Raw genomic sequence first — 15825 nt, 5'->3', positions numbered from 1 at the left:
CATGCGCGAGTTTCTCATAGCTGAGCTTCAGAATAAATGTAACTTTTTTCTCCTAAAACGACATAGATCTGATTTTTTTACAATTCCTAAATAACATTTTTGCCGGCTCGCTACAAACCCTAATACACAATAATGGTTGCAGGTAAGACGTCGTAAAACTTGCTTCACACGCCACAGGCTTGTCCCTAATTACAAACTCCAATTACAGTATTACAATCCTTTATGGCAGAATGGAAGATGTTCAATAACCTCTGTATAACAAAGTAGCATGTTGTATGAACTATAAAAACTCGTTTTCTTAATATTTTACTTTTAGGACTGGGGCTAAAAATTCTGTATCAGTTTCGTGATTATTTGTTTCTGTGTGTGTGACAAACACTGTCGAACTTTTTTGGGCCATGCCGGTTTGTTGGTAAATGTTTATCAGGCACAAAGAATGTCTATTAGTGGACAGCCAGGGATGAAAGTCTCGACGATGAAGATCTCAGTGATGTGAGTCGCTCGCTGAAGCCACTAGACTAACACTGTAAGAGTTGAAGAAAATAAGAAAAAGGTCTTGTTCGTAGATTACAGTTTGTTACTTAGGTTATGTATCCGAAACATGTTTGATTAAATAGGAATTTCCTACAAGTAATAGAAAAAAATATGCGATAAGAAATTGTCAAGGTAGTAAATTGTCAAAAGTAAGGGATCCTAAAAAAAATATTTAAATAGTCAAATAGAAGAAAGTCTTTTGAATTTTTATTAACAAAAATTTTACATAAGTGCTGCTGAATATACTTTCTCAATATCTACTAATAAGATTAAAATTGAATATTTCATACACAATATTTCAAAACTGCAAAACCGTGAAGCGTAATAAAAATATTCTAGGTTGATGTTACAAATTGTTCAATTTTCACTACAATGGGTACAGTGCTATTGTGTAAAATGCAATTAAATAAACTCAGTGGAATGCGCGATGAATAAAATGGCTTCCATTTCATAATGCTAACTAACTATAAAACTGGACTTTGTGCAGCTTTTTGTCTCAAATTTATGTCCAACTGTAATTCGTATTTTTACTTAACGGAGTGAAAAGCGGAAAAGTATTGGGTCATGAATTTTACGATAGTTAAGTATATATATATATAAAGATATAGAGCTTATTGAAGCTAAACTACTTTATCGGCGTTGTAAAAAAAACGTCACATTCTGTAATGTGCCATCTTTTTCTTGTCCCTAGCACGGTTGATTCGTAGACATTCGAAGCTAATAATAACAAAAATATATAATAACGATGACAATGATAGTAATAGTTCTATAACAATTAATTAAATTTTGTAATTCTGAAATAATTGAATTATTTGTATTTCATATATATGATAATAAAAGCCTTTTGTTAAATTTTATCTTATTTAACCAATTTACAACGTGTGTACACTAGTACACGCACACATTTTCGTCAATAAATTTACATCAGTTTTTGACAGCGTTCGTTTTTTTCTATTTAGTTACAAAGATGACCACGGACTGATGCCCAAGATTTTAATATAAATAATAATTTCGCTCGACCTTTTAACAAATGTAAATTTCGTGTACCCTCTAGATACCCCAGTTATCCCATCATTTTATTTGTCCTGCATTTCCAGAGAACCCGCTGTGATCTTACTGCCATCGATGTCCAGATTGACCATTCTGATAAACGAGCTGGATCAGAATATCGATAGTTACACCCCTCACACTTTCAAATCGTTTTTCGTTTAGTTTTTTTTTTATAATTTAATTGTTTTCGTTATGTAATGTTTACCTTGCTTGCTTGTCTCATAAAAAATTGTTTTACTGTTCCTGTACAAATGTGCCAGTGTGCCGAGCGTTAGCAAGCTTTTATCTATAAATAAATTAATTAATTAATTCATAATATTACGTTTACTAAGATAGTTTCTGTTGTACGTTTCCGTGAGAGTTTCATAGAAATTTGAAATTCACTTGATACTTGAAAAGAAATGAAAGAATTGTTTACTACCATCTTAATTTAAGACGCCGAAAAATATGATAATGTTTAAAAGGCATCGTAATGTGATGTTCTATAGCCTTCCAGCATTAATGTTGCCCATCTAACACAAAATAATTTTTCAATCCAGTATAAGTCGTTGCTGAGGTATCACGCCACATTTGAACAAACAAACCCTTTAGCTTTATAATATATGTTCACGATATTCATAAAGTAAAACAATATTATGGTCATAAATTTTTCACCGAGTCACAATAAAATCTTTGCGTAAAATATTAGAAAATTCTCAGCAAAGGTATTTTTACAGGTATTTTCACTTTGACCCTTCCGATCTTATCTAAGGTATGCCATAAAGTGGGGAGCTTTAACCCGACTCAATCCACCAAACATTATCACTTTCCAGTGATTAAAATCTTTCCCTTAAAGCTATTGCTTATTAATGTCTACAGAGATTTACATACAATAAACAGGAATAATTAATAGCGTTTATGTAAAGATGAATTTGGTTGGAACCACTAACGGCTGTAGTTGTCGTGTTAAAATCTAATAGTAGGCGAACCCACGATGTGAAATGGGGCTCGAGCGTCATAGAGACCTAATGAGTTACGAAGCTTAGATAATAAAAAGAAAAATAATCTACCTTTTCATCGGTGGGAGCAGTGGCTCTAGATTAAAGCTGCCTTCGACATACTCGAGCGCGTCAGATTTTTTAAACGGATGTTAAGTAAACCTACAAAAAAGCTCTCATGTAATAATCTCTCAGATGATCTGGATCTGGATGTTACGCAATCTTGCGGCGATTATTAGAAAGTCCATAAAAATGCGCTATTTTGAAATGGAAATATGGAAAAATATAAGGAAAAAGATATATATGGTTCTATCTTTATGTAGTAGACGTGTTGTCTCATAATCTGGCAATTATCTGAAAGGATTCGCTTAATCTGATTATTTAAAAAAAAAATGTGTGTGTGTGTCAGCTACGACGCACGATTGGAGTTTACTCCTTACGAACGATAATTATGATATATATCGAATAGAAAAAAAGGGTAAATGAACGCATCTGCTAAAATGATAAGATAAACAAACATATATGTGTAATTATTCGGTATATATATATTACATTAATAAAGCGTATTACATAAAGTATGTTACAAAACAATATAAATAATAATAACAATAATAATTGTGTTCAATTTATACAAATCCAATTTTAGAGAGAGAATGAGATGGAATCATTCTTTTACACGTTCAGTCCTACAGATATATATGTTTGTCTCTTTCTACGTAACGCCTCAACTTTTCGTGTTACACTTGATTTTACTCCTCATACAATTTCCGTACCGGGCCTTATAACTCAAATCGTTTCTTAAGATAAACTCCAAAAATCATTGGACTTAATTGATTGCAAATAAATAAGTATATATTCAAAGAGAAAACTTGTACTTATTATAAAATAATTTAAACAAAACAATCAAAAAATCATCTTCATAAGCTTTCGGCAATTGATCATTAGAAATTACACACTATCTTAACGTCATTGTTAATATTTGAAAACATTAAAACACATCAGTTATATTTAAATAACAAAACAAGTCCAACAAACGTTAGATACATGGAAAAAATGTAATGTCATGTACCAGCTGTGTGATCAGCTATGATGATGACAACAGAAACTAGAGTGGGAACGGAGTTAGAGAGTAATAGTTAAAAATAAAGTGAGAGTGAAATACAAACGCGGATAGGCATCATGCAGAAGCACCTATTAAAGTATTTTTTGTTATGTCGGCTATTGGAATCTGTCAGAATATATATTTTTCGTCAGCTCTGAATTATTTCCTTCAAAATAAAAAAAAATCTGCCACGCTGGAGAATGACGAGCGATTTTTACCACTTTGCAGCCCCCCCCCTGACGACCTTGAGAGTTTCTGATGATGACTTTTTTACTAATCTCATCCTTTATCCATGGCTATATGTATGGGGCTTATATTTGGTGAAGGTACATAATCGGGTACAAGCTAGCTAGCTCTGTATACTAATCTGCCACGCTTTAGTAAGTCCCGAAATCCCCGTTGCATTCTGATACCATATATTCCGAAAAGCGAAATACTTTTATCGATCAACTATTCCTAGTGTTAAATAAATATCACATGGAAACAGTAAGAATAATAAATACTAAAGTAAAGTTTTTATTATATAAATATACTGTAATTGTGAAATTTAAAATAGATCTATCCTGTATGTGAAACAAGGATAAATTGTGGTCGATTTTTCAATTTCCAATACATCCAGATGCGGAATTCAGTTACATTTCTGGGATGAAAATATACCTGCCTCAGTAAATCTAGAGAATCCCATTGATGTCCAATCCAAGGCTATGTTTACGCAGCACTAATGAAAACAAAATTCCCGCCAGATATTATGCCGGGCTATATATAGAAACGGTTAATAAACCAAGGTCTGGTTTACTGATCTCTTTACGACGCACAATTAAACGTAAATACGTAAAATATTTTACCATAACATGTACTGATTAATTAAAAATCTACTAAATCTTTTTTTAATTTTATAAATCGTGTTAAAGTCGAAAGCTAAACAAATAAAGTCGTTTAAAACTACACATTCTTGCTTCCACAGAAAAGTAATCCAGTGTGAAATAAAAGCTAGTTAGTTCAAATGAATTGAAATTAATTTGTTTATCAACTTAGGTTAGAAAAAATCACCAGTGAACACGCCTTTTTCTTTGCTTCGTCAGAGGTTAATAATTACACTTTTTGATATTAAATTTGTGGTTATGGTATTGGAAAATAAGGGAGAGCTAAATAAGTGTGAGAAAATATGTTTTATTAATTAAACTAGGAAACAATGCGGCTATTTGACATAAAAAGTGTAAAGTGAAAATACAAAAATGGAGAACAAAAGCGAGTCGGACGAAATGCTCGGTCGTGTGTGTGGGCAAGTTCAGAAAGTGGATTTATCGTCGGATCTGTCGAGAGATTTGTCATTCGAGGAGTTGAGGAATAAATTCGATACTAGCGCTTTGGTCAGGCGAGAAATAGCGTCGAAGCCTTCCACGCATGGCAGCGCCACACGACAGCTTGTTAGCGGAAAGGTTTTCAAGAAATGCAAGAGCGCTACGTTTCAAATAGATGGCGCTACTTACACTATAGGTAAGTTGATTGTCTAGGGAGTTGGTATTATACAACAGAGGGCGTGCTAAACGGTCTAAGTCTATATGTTTCCTTTGCAATGTTTATTGCATACCTTTTATCGGGCGTAATGTATGTTCTGCACTAGCTGTAAAATACAATAAATAGTTAATTATTTTAATAATCAATTGATTAGCGTAATTTATAACAAAGCCTTTAACATAGTTTTGTTTCTTTTAAATATTAAAAGTTAATCGGAGTAAAATTTTCAGTTTATGTTTAGGCAGTTTATGTTAAAAATCTACAAGTGAGTAATATATATTTATGTCATTTTTATACAATCATATCTTTTCAGGTAAGCCTTTCTTGTCTTCAAAAAATATATGTAAGTGATTTTAAATTGATACGTACATTATATCCGTTATTTTCTAAGTTTTAAATGAATCCTTGATGTAATTTAAGGTCTTTGATTCCCTCCCAATGGCAATTAAAATTAAGTCACGATTTATATATATCGTTTTTATCATACCTGACCAAGTTAAATATGGATTAAGCAGGTAGACCTATACCTTTAATACCGCATATAGCCAGCCGTTGCTACTACTACCTAATGCTGTGCGTATTACTCTAAATACTTCTTAATGCATGTATCATTGTTATACAGGGGTGTACAAAATAAATATGTCTTTTCATTATAAATTTGAGATTTATGAACCCCTAAAAGTAAGATATACCTGTCATATAGATCCCAGGTTTGTTTGTTATGGAAAACATAATACTTTCTGTTTTTGAACTTTTAAATTTTTTAATAAGTTACAAAGAGCAATTAGCGTGGCGTAACACACATGAGTGCATAAGTAAGTGTGTAGGTGTATGTGTGCGAATGTGTGTACTGTATATGAGCTTATAATAATATGGTCATACCGACAACAACATATCTACGTTTTTTAATAAGCTTACGATCAAAGGACTTAGTTCTTTCCGCTTTTATGATTACATTTAGGACGATTGAAGGTGTGACTATCTCATACCCACGCTCACTACGAGAACGCCGCTGTCCGAAAGCGCTGAATGTTTATGTGACATAGAGGTGAACATCATATAACAACAAAGTTTATTACAGTGTATAAAGTTATGTATAAAGAGCGTGAGAATGCCAAAGAACAATCTCTGTGCTCTCACAATTATAAATACAATACATATTACGAAGATTTAACCAATATTATATTTCAGATGGAAATTGAATGAAATAAAACTATTTTATTTTTCACACAAATCTTCAGTTTTTTTATGTAATCGATACCAAGAGAGAAGGCTAAAGGTACCAAAAAAAAAACTAACATTCTTGCACCAATTTGCACACGGTTAAACGGCTAGTCACTAATCAACTCAAATTATGTATGCTGTAATCGTATAATCTAACAATAAAGACCCAAATTAGTGATTATCTAATATTATATATTATGTATGTCATATGTTGGTATATAAATGATGGATCACGACAATTCACTGTCAGAGTTCACGCAATCTATCACAATTTATATGGGACTATATTATATAACTTAAAAGGTTATTTTTATATCAAGAATCTGTATATAAATATACTGGCCATAAGTACTGTTACATAACAACTTTTCTTTTTTTCAAATGTTTAATTAAATTTAAAAACTTTTTTCGATTTTACACCATTCAACATATTTTTTCTTGTTCATTATCAAATTAATTTATGAAATGAGGTGTTAAAGATGGGATGAGATAAATAGGATTGTGATCGCATTGCACAAAGCGGGAAGGAAGCCGTCGGTCATATTCCAGACACTTTAAACGCTTGGTATGGTAGCCGTATGATCGTATATCGTACTACTGGCCTTCAACACTTCGCCTGTTAAAGACCAGCTAAAATCTAGGCGACCCCGTTCTGTTAGAACTACAAAAATCAGATCGCGAGAAATAAGGATTTCCTCTAGGACTCGTATTATAAAAAAGGACCATGACTTCGATGTTTATTGTCGTTGTACAGGACATGCCCTAAATCAATCTTTACAATTAAATAGAGTGAATCGATCGCCTTCTGTCGTGATACGCACAGAAATGTCCTCTTTACCGATAGAAAAATAATTACGATTGAAAATCACATAAAGTGTGTGTGAACAAAGATCTAAAGCAGCTTCTTCACGTTTTAAAACCTAAGAAATATTATCTATATCTATATATATAAACTGTGGTCGGAAAGTCAAGTACAACGTGGTCATCATCATCAGTGATTGCGTGTCTCAAGGAGTGAAAAAATTAAATTTGTGAAAAAGAATTGAAAACTTTAGCAAAAGTGGATCAAAAAACAGTTTGGGATCATGTTGTGAAATCTGTCAGCAATACACTTTTTAAATATACCGTGGTCTTTCTAGCAGGATTCTGCACCTCTATCTCTCATCCTGCTCTAAACGATACGGTGACATTGAGTCTCTTAAAAAATCTTTGAAGCAAGCACAGGCGAAATTTTCCTCGAAAAAATTCTTAATCCATAGATTCGTGGTCAAACAGATAAAATTGCTGTATAAAAGCCAATGGTGGCCACTTCGAAAATAATATTTCTTTTTTACGTTTTGCTGAAACTTAAAAAAATACATTTTCATTTGTAACAGAACTTATGGCTGGACTAGGTAGAGGCTATGTTTAGTACAAATAGTTTATATATAACATACTTTGGTTTTTTAAAGTCAAAGAGTGACATTTGTTCCCTCAAATAAGAGTCAAAAGACTGTTATTTTCATAAATTCTAACATGATTTAAATGAGAGTATTGTTTCGTAGGATATGACAGTGCTGGCTTAGTAGATTAGGCGTGCAACTCTCAACAATCAATCAACATCAAATATGAGTTGTCGGCTCAAAATCAATCAAATAAAGAAAGAAAATGTTTAATAAGAAGGGTAAATAGCTGGTAAGAAACGATAACGATACAGGGAATCCTAGTCCCTGTGTCGTGGGCAGTGGGCCCTTGACACGTTAACGGTACATGACAATAATTTCTACATAACACTAACATTCTATAATTAAGCTATTGTTACACAAATAAACGAAACATTGTGAAGAAACTGGAATGCATAAAAACCTGAATAACAACATCCAGCCAGATACTTAAATATTTTAACACTTCGATGCAAGAAAACAGTACAATTACAATAATTAAATAATAAGCAGGGCAACGGAAGGCCTTTCGAGGAATCTATTAAACTTACTATGGGCTTTGCTTCAGTAAATTTTACGCCAAAAAACATGTAATATCTTTCAATAATATCGCATATCCTATATTCATATTAAGAACTAGCGGACCAGACAGACGTTGCCCTGTCTTAACTATGAATATTGATTTCAAATTGATAAAATTAACCAAAATTGCTTTATGATATACAACAATCTTTGTTTTTCTGGTGCGTATATATATAGTTTTGTTGGTATTCCGATGTCATGTCAGCCATGTCAAAAACATGGATTTTCAAGATTAATGCCACAAATAATTAGCGACTGTAATTATTTTATATTATCAATATAATAACACAGATCGAAGCATTTTTCAAACGATATTCATTTTTGAATTGTAAAAGCGTCAAACAAAAGTCATGATTACTTAATAACTGGTGGTTAAGTATTCTTAAATTTTCTAATTTTACGCGCAATTTTTTTAATTTTCTCTTTCCTAAGAACACTGACAATAACAAACACAACAAGAAAAGAATTAGCGAAATCGGTCAGGCCGTTCACGCCTGATGCCGTGACCAAGGGAAATATGGATTCATTTTTATATATATAGATATAGATAATATTTCTAAGGTTTTAAAACGCCAATTTGTCAAATAACTTAAAAGACTTCGCCAAATCAAAGGCAGCGTAATTGGCCCTTTTATGATTTTCGAATATAAAATATATTTACGAATGACTTTTTTTCCCCAATTATTTAAGTACCTAATAAAGATTTCAGGGGCAAAGCTGAGATCAAAGGCTTTTATAAGAACCAAAGGACTAACAAAAAATGGATTGGATATTATTTTATGGGTGAAGCTTTATTTAGTGTTCCACGCAAGACATTTATAAATAAACTCAATCTCAAAATAACTTTATTCGCATAGGTAAACAAGCACTTATGAACGTCAGAAAAGAAGTTAAATTAATTGTAAATTTACATTTACTACCAGTTCGCAAGTCAAGGGCGTAGAGCGGGCAAGAAAAACTGGCAAGAAACTCTCCATCACTCTTTTTGGTTGGTCTAATGGCTTCAGGGTGCGACTCTCAACCCTGAAGTCGTAAGTTTGATCCCCGGCCGTGCATCAAAGGACTTTCTTTCCATGTGCGCATTTAATATCACTCGAACGATGAAGGAATTCGCGAGAAATCGACTTGCCTTAGACCCAACAACAACGTCGTGTGTCAGGAAGGCTGACCTTTTTGCCTATTAGATTGACAAATACTCATAGAACAGATGCAGAAATCTGAAGGTCAGACCTAAGAAGGTTGAAGCGCCACTGATTTATTTTATTTTTTAATTATAGTTTAGAAAAAAATAAGCATAGGTCGAACTATGATCTATTATACATTATTATGTAAAGAGTTACGGGTTCTGGGAGAAGGCCATGCTTTAAACTATATAAAGATCTTTACTTTATGGTGTTTACTTAAATAAATTATTCCGTAATAGTTAAATGATTGGGGAGTAATGTTTACACTAATCTACAATTCGGCTCAGAGGCCTCTAAATCTCGCCATTCTGATATGTCCCTCGCTTAGGCTTCCAGACTATAGAATGCCTTTGACGACCTTGTGACTGATTGAAGTCAAACGAGTTGACCACTTAGAAATACATAAATAAATACCAGCAACACCAGAAGGATAAGAAGTAGCCTGCTTTGAAGGTTCCTGAAATGGCAGGTGATGAAATAATACTGACATAGAAATAAGATTGACAGTAATTGTGCGCAGTAACTTCACTCAGTCACTCTGGTAGAATACAAGAAGACCTGAGGGTTTAAAGACTCTTTCGAGGCTCGTGATTAGTTAGATTAAGTTGATTGAGTTGACATGGTTGCCTCAAGTGTGGGGTCGGTAAGAAGACATCTGAGGTCCTCAGTGGAATAAATAGTGTATAGTAGTGTTGTCTTCTGTCATCAGTCACTGTGACCACGCACGCTGTAAAGAAACGTCGGGAGAAATTTAAAATTATGTAAAATGATTATAAGTTTATAAAAATACATAGCTTCAATCCAGTAAAAAAGTGTTTTTTTTTAAATAGTGTATCGTATTTAGTTTAAGTTATACTACCCTAAGTATTAATCAATTAATTTTAGTTAGTTTATTGGTTTGTTTGATAGTTATAGATAGTTGGATTTCAATTATTTAATTAACAAACCATTTAATTTTTAAGTACTTAATTATATGTAAAGATTTGTTTAATGGTGTAACAAGAACTTTATATTTACTTAGTAAGTTAGTAATTAGGTGTAAATCTTTCTCAATAAATACAGTTCCCTCATTTTTGTAGGCGTAACATTTTCTTTGCAATATTTGTGCTTATCATAATTGTTATATATTTTGAAACTTATTACTTTTATAAACGAGTTAAAAAAGTGAAAACATGGAGCCGCGTTTGTACGACAGTCAAACTCGAAATCACCTGTTTCAAACCTAAGGCTTCTTTTTATGGGCGCAATTAACACTTACTGTTTCTTATTTTATTTCTTGGTTAAACTAGTTAACCTTCTACACCTAACCTGTGGCAAAGGAAGCAAATATGTATGTCGGTGATGTCTGATAATTGCAAACAACTCAAAAATGACTGTATTTGTGTCACTTATATATTTATAGATTTGAGAGACGAGAAAGGTGTAGTTTTGTGAGGATTGTCACGAGTCCGTGCGAAACCGGGGCTAGTATTATAAATGTTTATAACATCGTTATTAAACTGACCAATTTATTGTTACTACTCATTAATACAAGTATGGTAAGGATTCGTCGAGCAGTCGACGTTTTGACCTCTGGTTAGCCATTACCGGGGATTGCAACCACAAACCGCCCGACACGAGATAACTTTGTATTGTAAACCGAAATTGTGCCATAAAATTAAAGGGTTTTCCGAAGCAGTATAGTCTTTACTTAATTTGTTAAAGATTTTTCTGTTTTTAATACCTCTATAAAACGAGCATTTTGTGACTAAGTTAAATCAATATTAAATTAAACGTCAGATAAGTGATGTAAAATTGCGTCGACATGTGGTTGATATGTACAATATTTACAATCTTCTTAATCTACAAAGTAATAATTAAAATTATTAATAAGAAAATCAAAACAAATTCAAACAGTTTCGTCCCTGTGGCAGTGTACCTTTAACGCTGGCAGCATTTCCTCGCTGTATTGCGTTACTAATTCAATGAACGAGAAAGGCACCAGCTCACCGGTACCATCTACCAGGCGCCAACTTAAAAGTTTAATTAGCGCCTGTGGACTAGAACCCCATGGCCCAAGAGTCTCCAAAGGGAACAAAATGGAAGTTGAAGTTGTTGAAAATATTACTAAATTAAATACATTTCTTTAGCACTAAATTGAACTAAAATAATGCAATTTTCACGGAGTCGGTCTTATTAAGGAAAAATATAAAGCTTTCTATAATAAACTTGAAACTTTAACAGACACTAATTAGCTATAGACAATTTGAATGAATCGTTGTCAATGCTGAATAGTATTTATTTATGTTCAGAAACTTTCGAACTTTGAAAAAGCGCTTTCAGAATTGAATGTTTAAAGTAGTTAATGTATAAAGACATTATATTTTGAAATAATGTTCTTTAATTGAATTCGGCTTGAATACTTGAATATTTTGAGTTACCGTCAAATGTATTAAAAACAAAAGCTCATAAGACTGGTGGATTTCATTGCGCATCTTTTTATTTCAATTACTTGCTATTTAAATGTGTTCTATATATACTGAAAAGCTTGCAAACGCTTAGAATATTATGTATTGAATCTACACTAAATGGCTGCTATGTATAATGTATCAAGCACCAAACAATGCGAAGGGAGCGACTGCTACTCATGTTACCTAATAACACTTGGCGATTAAAAAGAGTGGCGGAGAGTTAATTGACAGTTCTTCTCTTCCGTGCTACGCCCTTGATTAGAAAACTGGCAGTAAATATAAAATTACATGCATTTCATAAACATTTATGTTTTTGACGTTCATAAATGTACATTGTGTTACCTATATGAATAAATGATTTTGAATTTTAATTTTTTAACTATTTATAGGCATGATTACTAACATTCTTTAAATAGTTGCAGCATATGTTTTAAAATACTGCAAAATTCTAAGAAAAATAATAGTCATACAAGTCTTAATATGTAAAAGACTCGGGCGCTTTTGTTTATTGTCTTTTGTTATATGCCCGTGTTGTTTCTTAAGTGCGGTAACTAGGCCAACTTTCCCAGAATTTAGAGGAGTTTTATCGTCTTGAGGGGTTGGAATTCGTTTAAATAATTTATTTTTTATTATCATTTGATGCAAACCTAGTCCAATTTCTTAAAAATAAATTCCAAATCCAGGCCTGTCTGATAAGTTCTAGAAAGAGTATTTTTGGATTAAGTCCGACATTTCGAAGGGGTTTGTTTCTCTTTTGAGGTAGTTGGTCCTGTCGGCCAATTTCGGCAAAAGTTTAAGTTCTTCATAGAGGAATAGCTTCTTAATATTTGTCTATTACGAATTTGGGTGGAGTACTGCAGTCACCTCTATTATCATCTCTTTGATGCTAATGAGAGGCGAGCTAAGCAAATTTTATTTGTTGGATCTCAACTCTTACGCCTTGACCATAGCCGTTCAGTTTCCTGCCTATCAGTTTTCTATAGATTGCTCTCCGAAGAATGCTTTTTCACGAAAATCAACTTCGTCATTCTCTTTCAAACTACGCTCGTCTAGAAGGAGTTCCATCTCTTTATTGTTGGCATACCCACGTGCTGCACACGATTTGGATTGTTTTTCTTAAAAAGAGTGAAAGAGTGGAACTATTTCTCCCTTAAATCTTTTCTGACAACATATTTATAACATAAGTTTATTCAAGCGATGGCTAAATAGGCATAATCGATGGGATTCTAGCCTAACGCTTGCCCAGTTCTATATAAAACAAATATATCAACTTAGATACGTTTAATTGTATATTTTTTCGGTAGCTCCATGGATTCAGTATGAGAGCCTTCTTAGCTGTGTGTCATTCAGTCGCTTATAAATTAAGGCTTGACTTAATTAAAAGAAATGTTTAATAGGGTGATAATGGTTTTGCCGTCTTACTCTTCGCAGGCGCAAATCAACCTCATGATCATAAGTACTATACAGAAACTAACCAATTATTATTATTAGTATTTGACGTAATTATCTTATCCAAAATTTCTTTGAGTTTTTTTCTGTTTATATTGCAATATTTATTTGGAGTCCAAAATATATTTTATTCCATGTTAAATAGAACCTAAATAGTTCCATAATTTTATCTACCACAAACACGGTGGGTTTGGCTTTGATATTTAGCTAAAAAACAATTTTTCTCACGTTGTTTCCATTATTTTAATGCGTATAGAAAACCTTTAGTTGCACAGATGTGTGTTTGAACACATGGATTATTAATATCAGCATAACCTAGTCTAAGTTGATTTGAAAATATAGAGATATTGTTACAAAGTTTTTTCAGCAAGAAGTTAGTTCCTTTGAAAAAAATATTTCAATGACAAAAGTAATTTACTTTGAATTGCAATAGCTTATAAAATTCTATCGCATTGTTTAAGCTTCGGAAGCTCAAACAACGTTATTATTAGAGGCATGTTTTACTTGACTCTTGGGCGGGATTAACAAATACAACCTTCTAATTTGTACATGCTGTGTTACAATGCAGGAAATTACACGGAATATTATTTTTTCCTCTCACCCAAGTTTCACCTTAACTTGCTAAATTCCGTTTTTGCCTAGTTTTATTAAACATATAACGCTGACATTCAAATTTTGATACAGAAAAATTTAAAATAAAGTAACTCGGAAGTTTTTCAAACATTATTTTATTTACGCATGGCAAATATATAGTACGTATATGTAATTTTCAATCGATTAAACGTGATTTAAAGCTGTGTGTATGTCGAACTTATGAATATTCTTTGTGTCTTCATTTCAAACGAACGCTTTTCATAGCGCCGACGTGAGAAATTTGCATATGAAATTTCAATATACACTCACGATTTTGTTCTTAATTTAAAAGTACTCTGGCTGCATTATACGTAGGCCGGGACATAATAGTTATAAGTGAGTATATATTCTGCACTATAAACATTTGTACAGCTATTTAACTTTGCACTTCAGAACTGACTAACTATTCTTTGAAGCGAAATCGAATCCCGCGGAATGTTGTATGTTCAATGAATGAACTACTCTACATTTTAACAAAAAAATATATAATCAATGAATTAATGTTCTCAAAGTCAGCGACCATAGACAAACTTTATTCCTAAAAATATATATGTATGTATGTATAGACTCCAATTTTCATTATGATCCTGTCAAAAATAATTCCCTTCTCCCAAGACTTCATTCTAGTTTTAAACATCACCATGTATCACAGAATAATTAAAATCTAAGGGGCTCCCTAATATGGGGACTGGCGAAAGATGACATTTGTTATGAATACAATTTTTTATTTATTTATTTGTCATTTCAAAATTAAAAAAAAATATGGCCAAATCTACTTATTTGTGTAAAGCGTATAATTTAGCTTAACAACGCACATCGTTATTGTATTACAATGTAAACGGAGTCTTATACGATTATATACCGTAAGTAACGATAGAAAATAGTTTTAAAATAATAATGGAACGAAAAAACTGCAATCCGCTCTAAATAGTAATCTTCCCAAGTGGTGGCGGTTGTTGGAGAGATTCAAACAATCATATAATCTTAAATCGTTTAAACTAACATAAAATTATAGGTAGTTGAGTTGTGAAGTCTAGTAAAAAACTAACTTGACTAAAATAAAATCAATATTTTATTTAAACCCATAAATATAAGTTCTTAAATATAGTGGCACATATTACCTATAACTAATAAAAGTGACGTCGACCTATCGGGCATTCTGACGAGAATTTCATATTATTATTTATAAATGTATAATAGATTAAAGGGCTCATTTTTTAATTTTTACTAAACTTAAATAATGCTAGATTACGTAACTTAAGCTTATTATTATAAACCGTAAGTAACGATAAAAAAAGGATTCATAAACGTATAACAGAAAAACCTGCATTCCGCTCTATACGTAAATAGAAATCTAATCGTTAAAATTAATAAACTGGAGCTTAATCAAAAGGTAATATTCAAAACTGGACAGTTTTGATCTAATCACAAGCTACCTGTAGGACATGTGCATTGTGGACTGTTAAGACAGAGCAGTCGCGCGCAGGCATCCACGCGAATCGGTCGTGTTGCTATCATGCCGCCTTGAACGCGCGTTTCGTAATTTAAAAACCAGGGAAAATTCCTCTAACGTAATATTCAATTTTCAGAAAATTTGCCCATTCATTTGCGCTAAATAAGTTATATGACACACAGTAACACCTGTTGTACGCGGATCGGAATGGCATCACGATGTTTACTAATGACCTCCCCCACCCCGTG

At 32.5% G+C, this 15825-nt stretch overlaps 1 protein-coding gene across 4 annotated transcripts in view; it reads left to right on the top strand.

The window, feature by feature from the left end:
• LOC123707300 (calcium/calmodulin-dependent 3',5'-cyclic nucleotide phosphodiesterase 1) overlaps positions 1 to 15825 on the top strand; it is a 314278-nt gene that overhangs the window by 152910 nt on the left and 145543 nt on the right. For 2 of the 4 annotated variants that reach the window (XM_045657224.1, XM_045657223.1), the window contains exon 1: positions 4888 to 5160. The exons of the other annotated variants lie outside the window; for them this stretch is intronic. In XM_045657224.1, coding sequence (XP_045513180.1) covers positions 4899 to 5160 — 262 coding nt within the window. In that variant the 5' untranslated portion in view covers positions 4888 to 4898. Of the gene's footprint in view, positions 1 to 4887; positions 5161 to 15825 lie in introns of those variants that run through there. 4 annotated transcript variants of the gene reach the window in all.

Source organism: Pieris brassicae, chromosome 3, assembly GCF_905147105.1.
Source record: "Pieris brassicae chromosome 3, ilPieBrab1.1, whole genome shotgun sequence".
Classification (NCBI taxonomy): Eukaryota; Metazoa; Arthropoda; class Insecta; order Lepidoptera; family Pieridae; genus Pieris; species Pieris brassicae.
The sequence above is the reverse complement of the archived record's forward strand: the minus strand, read 5'-3'. Positions and strand labels throughout refer to the sequence as shown.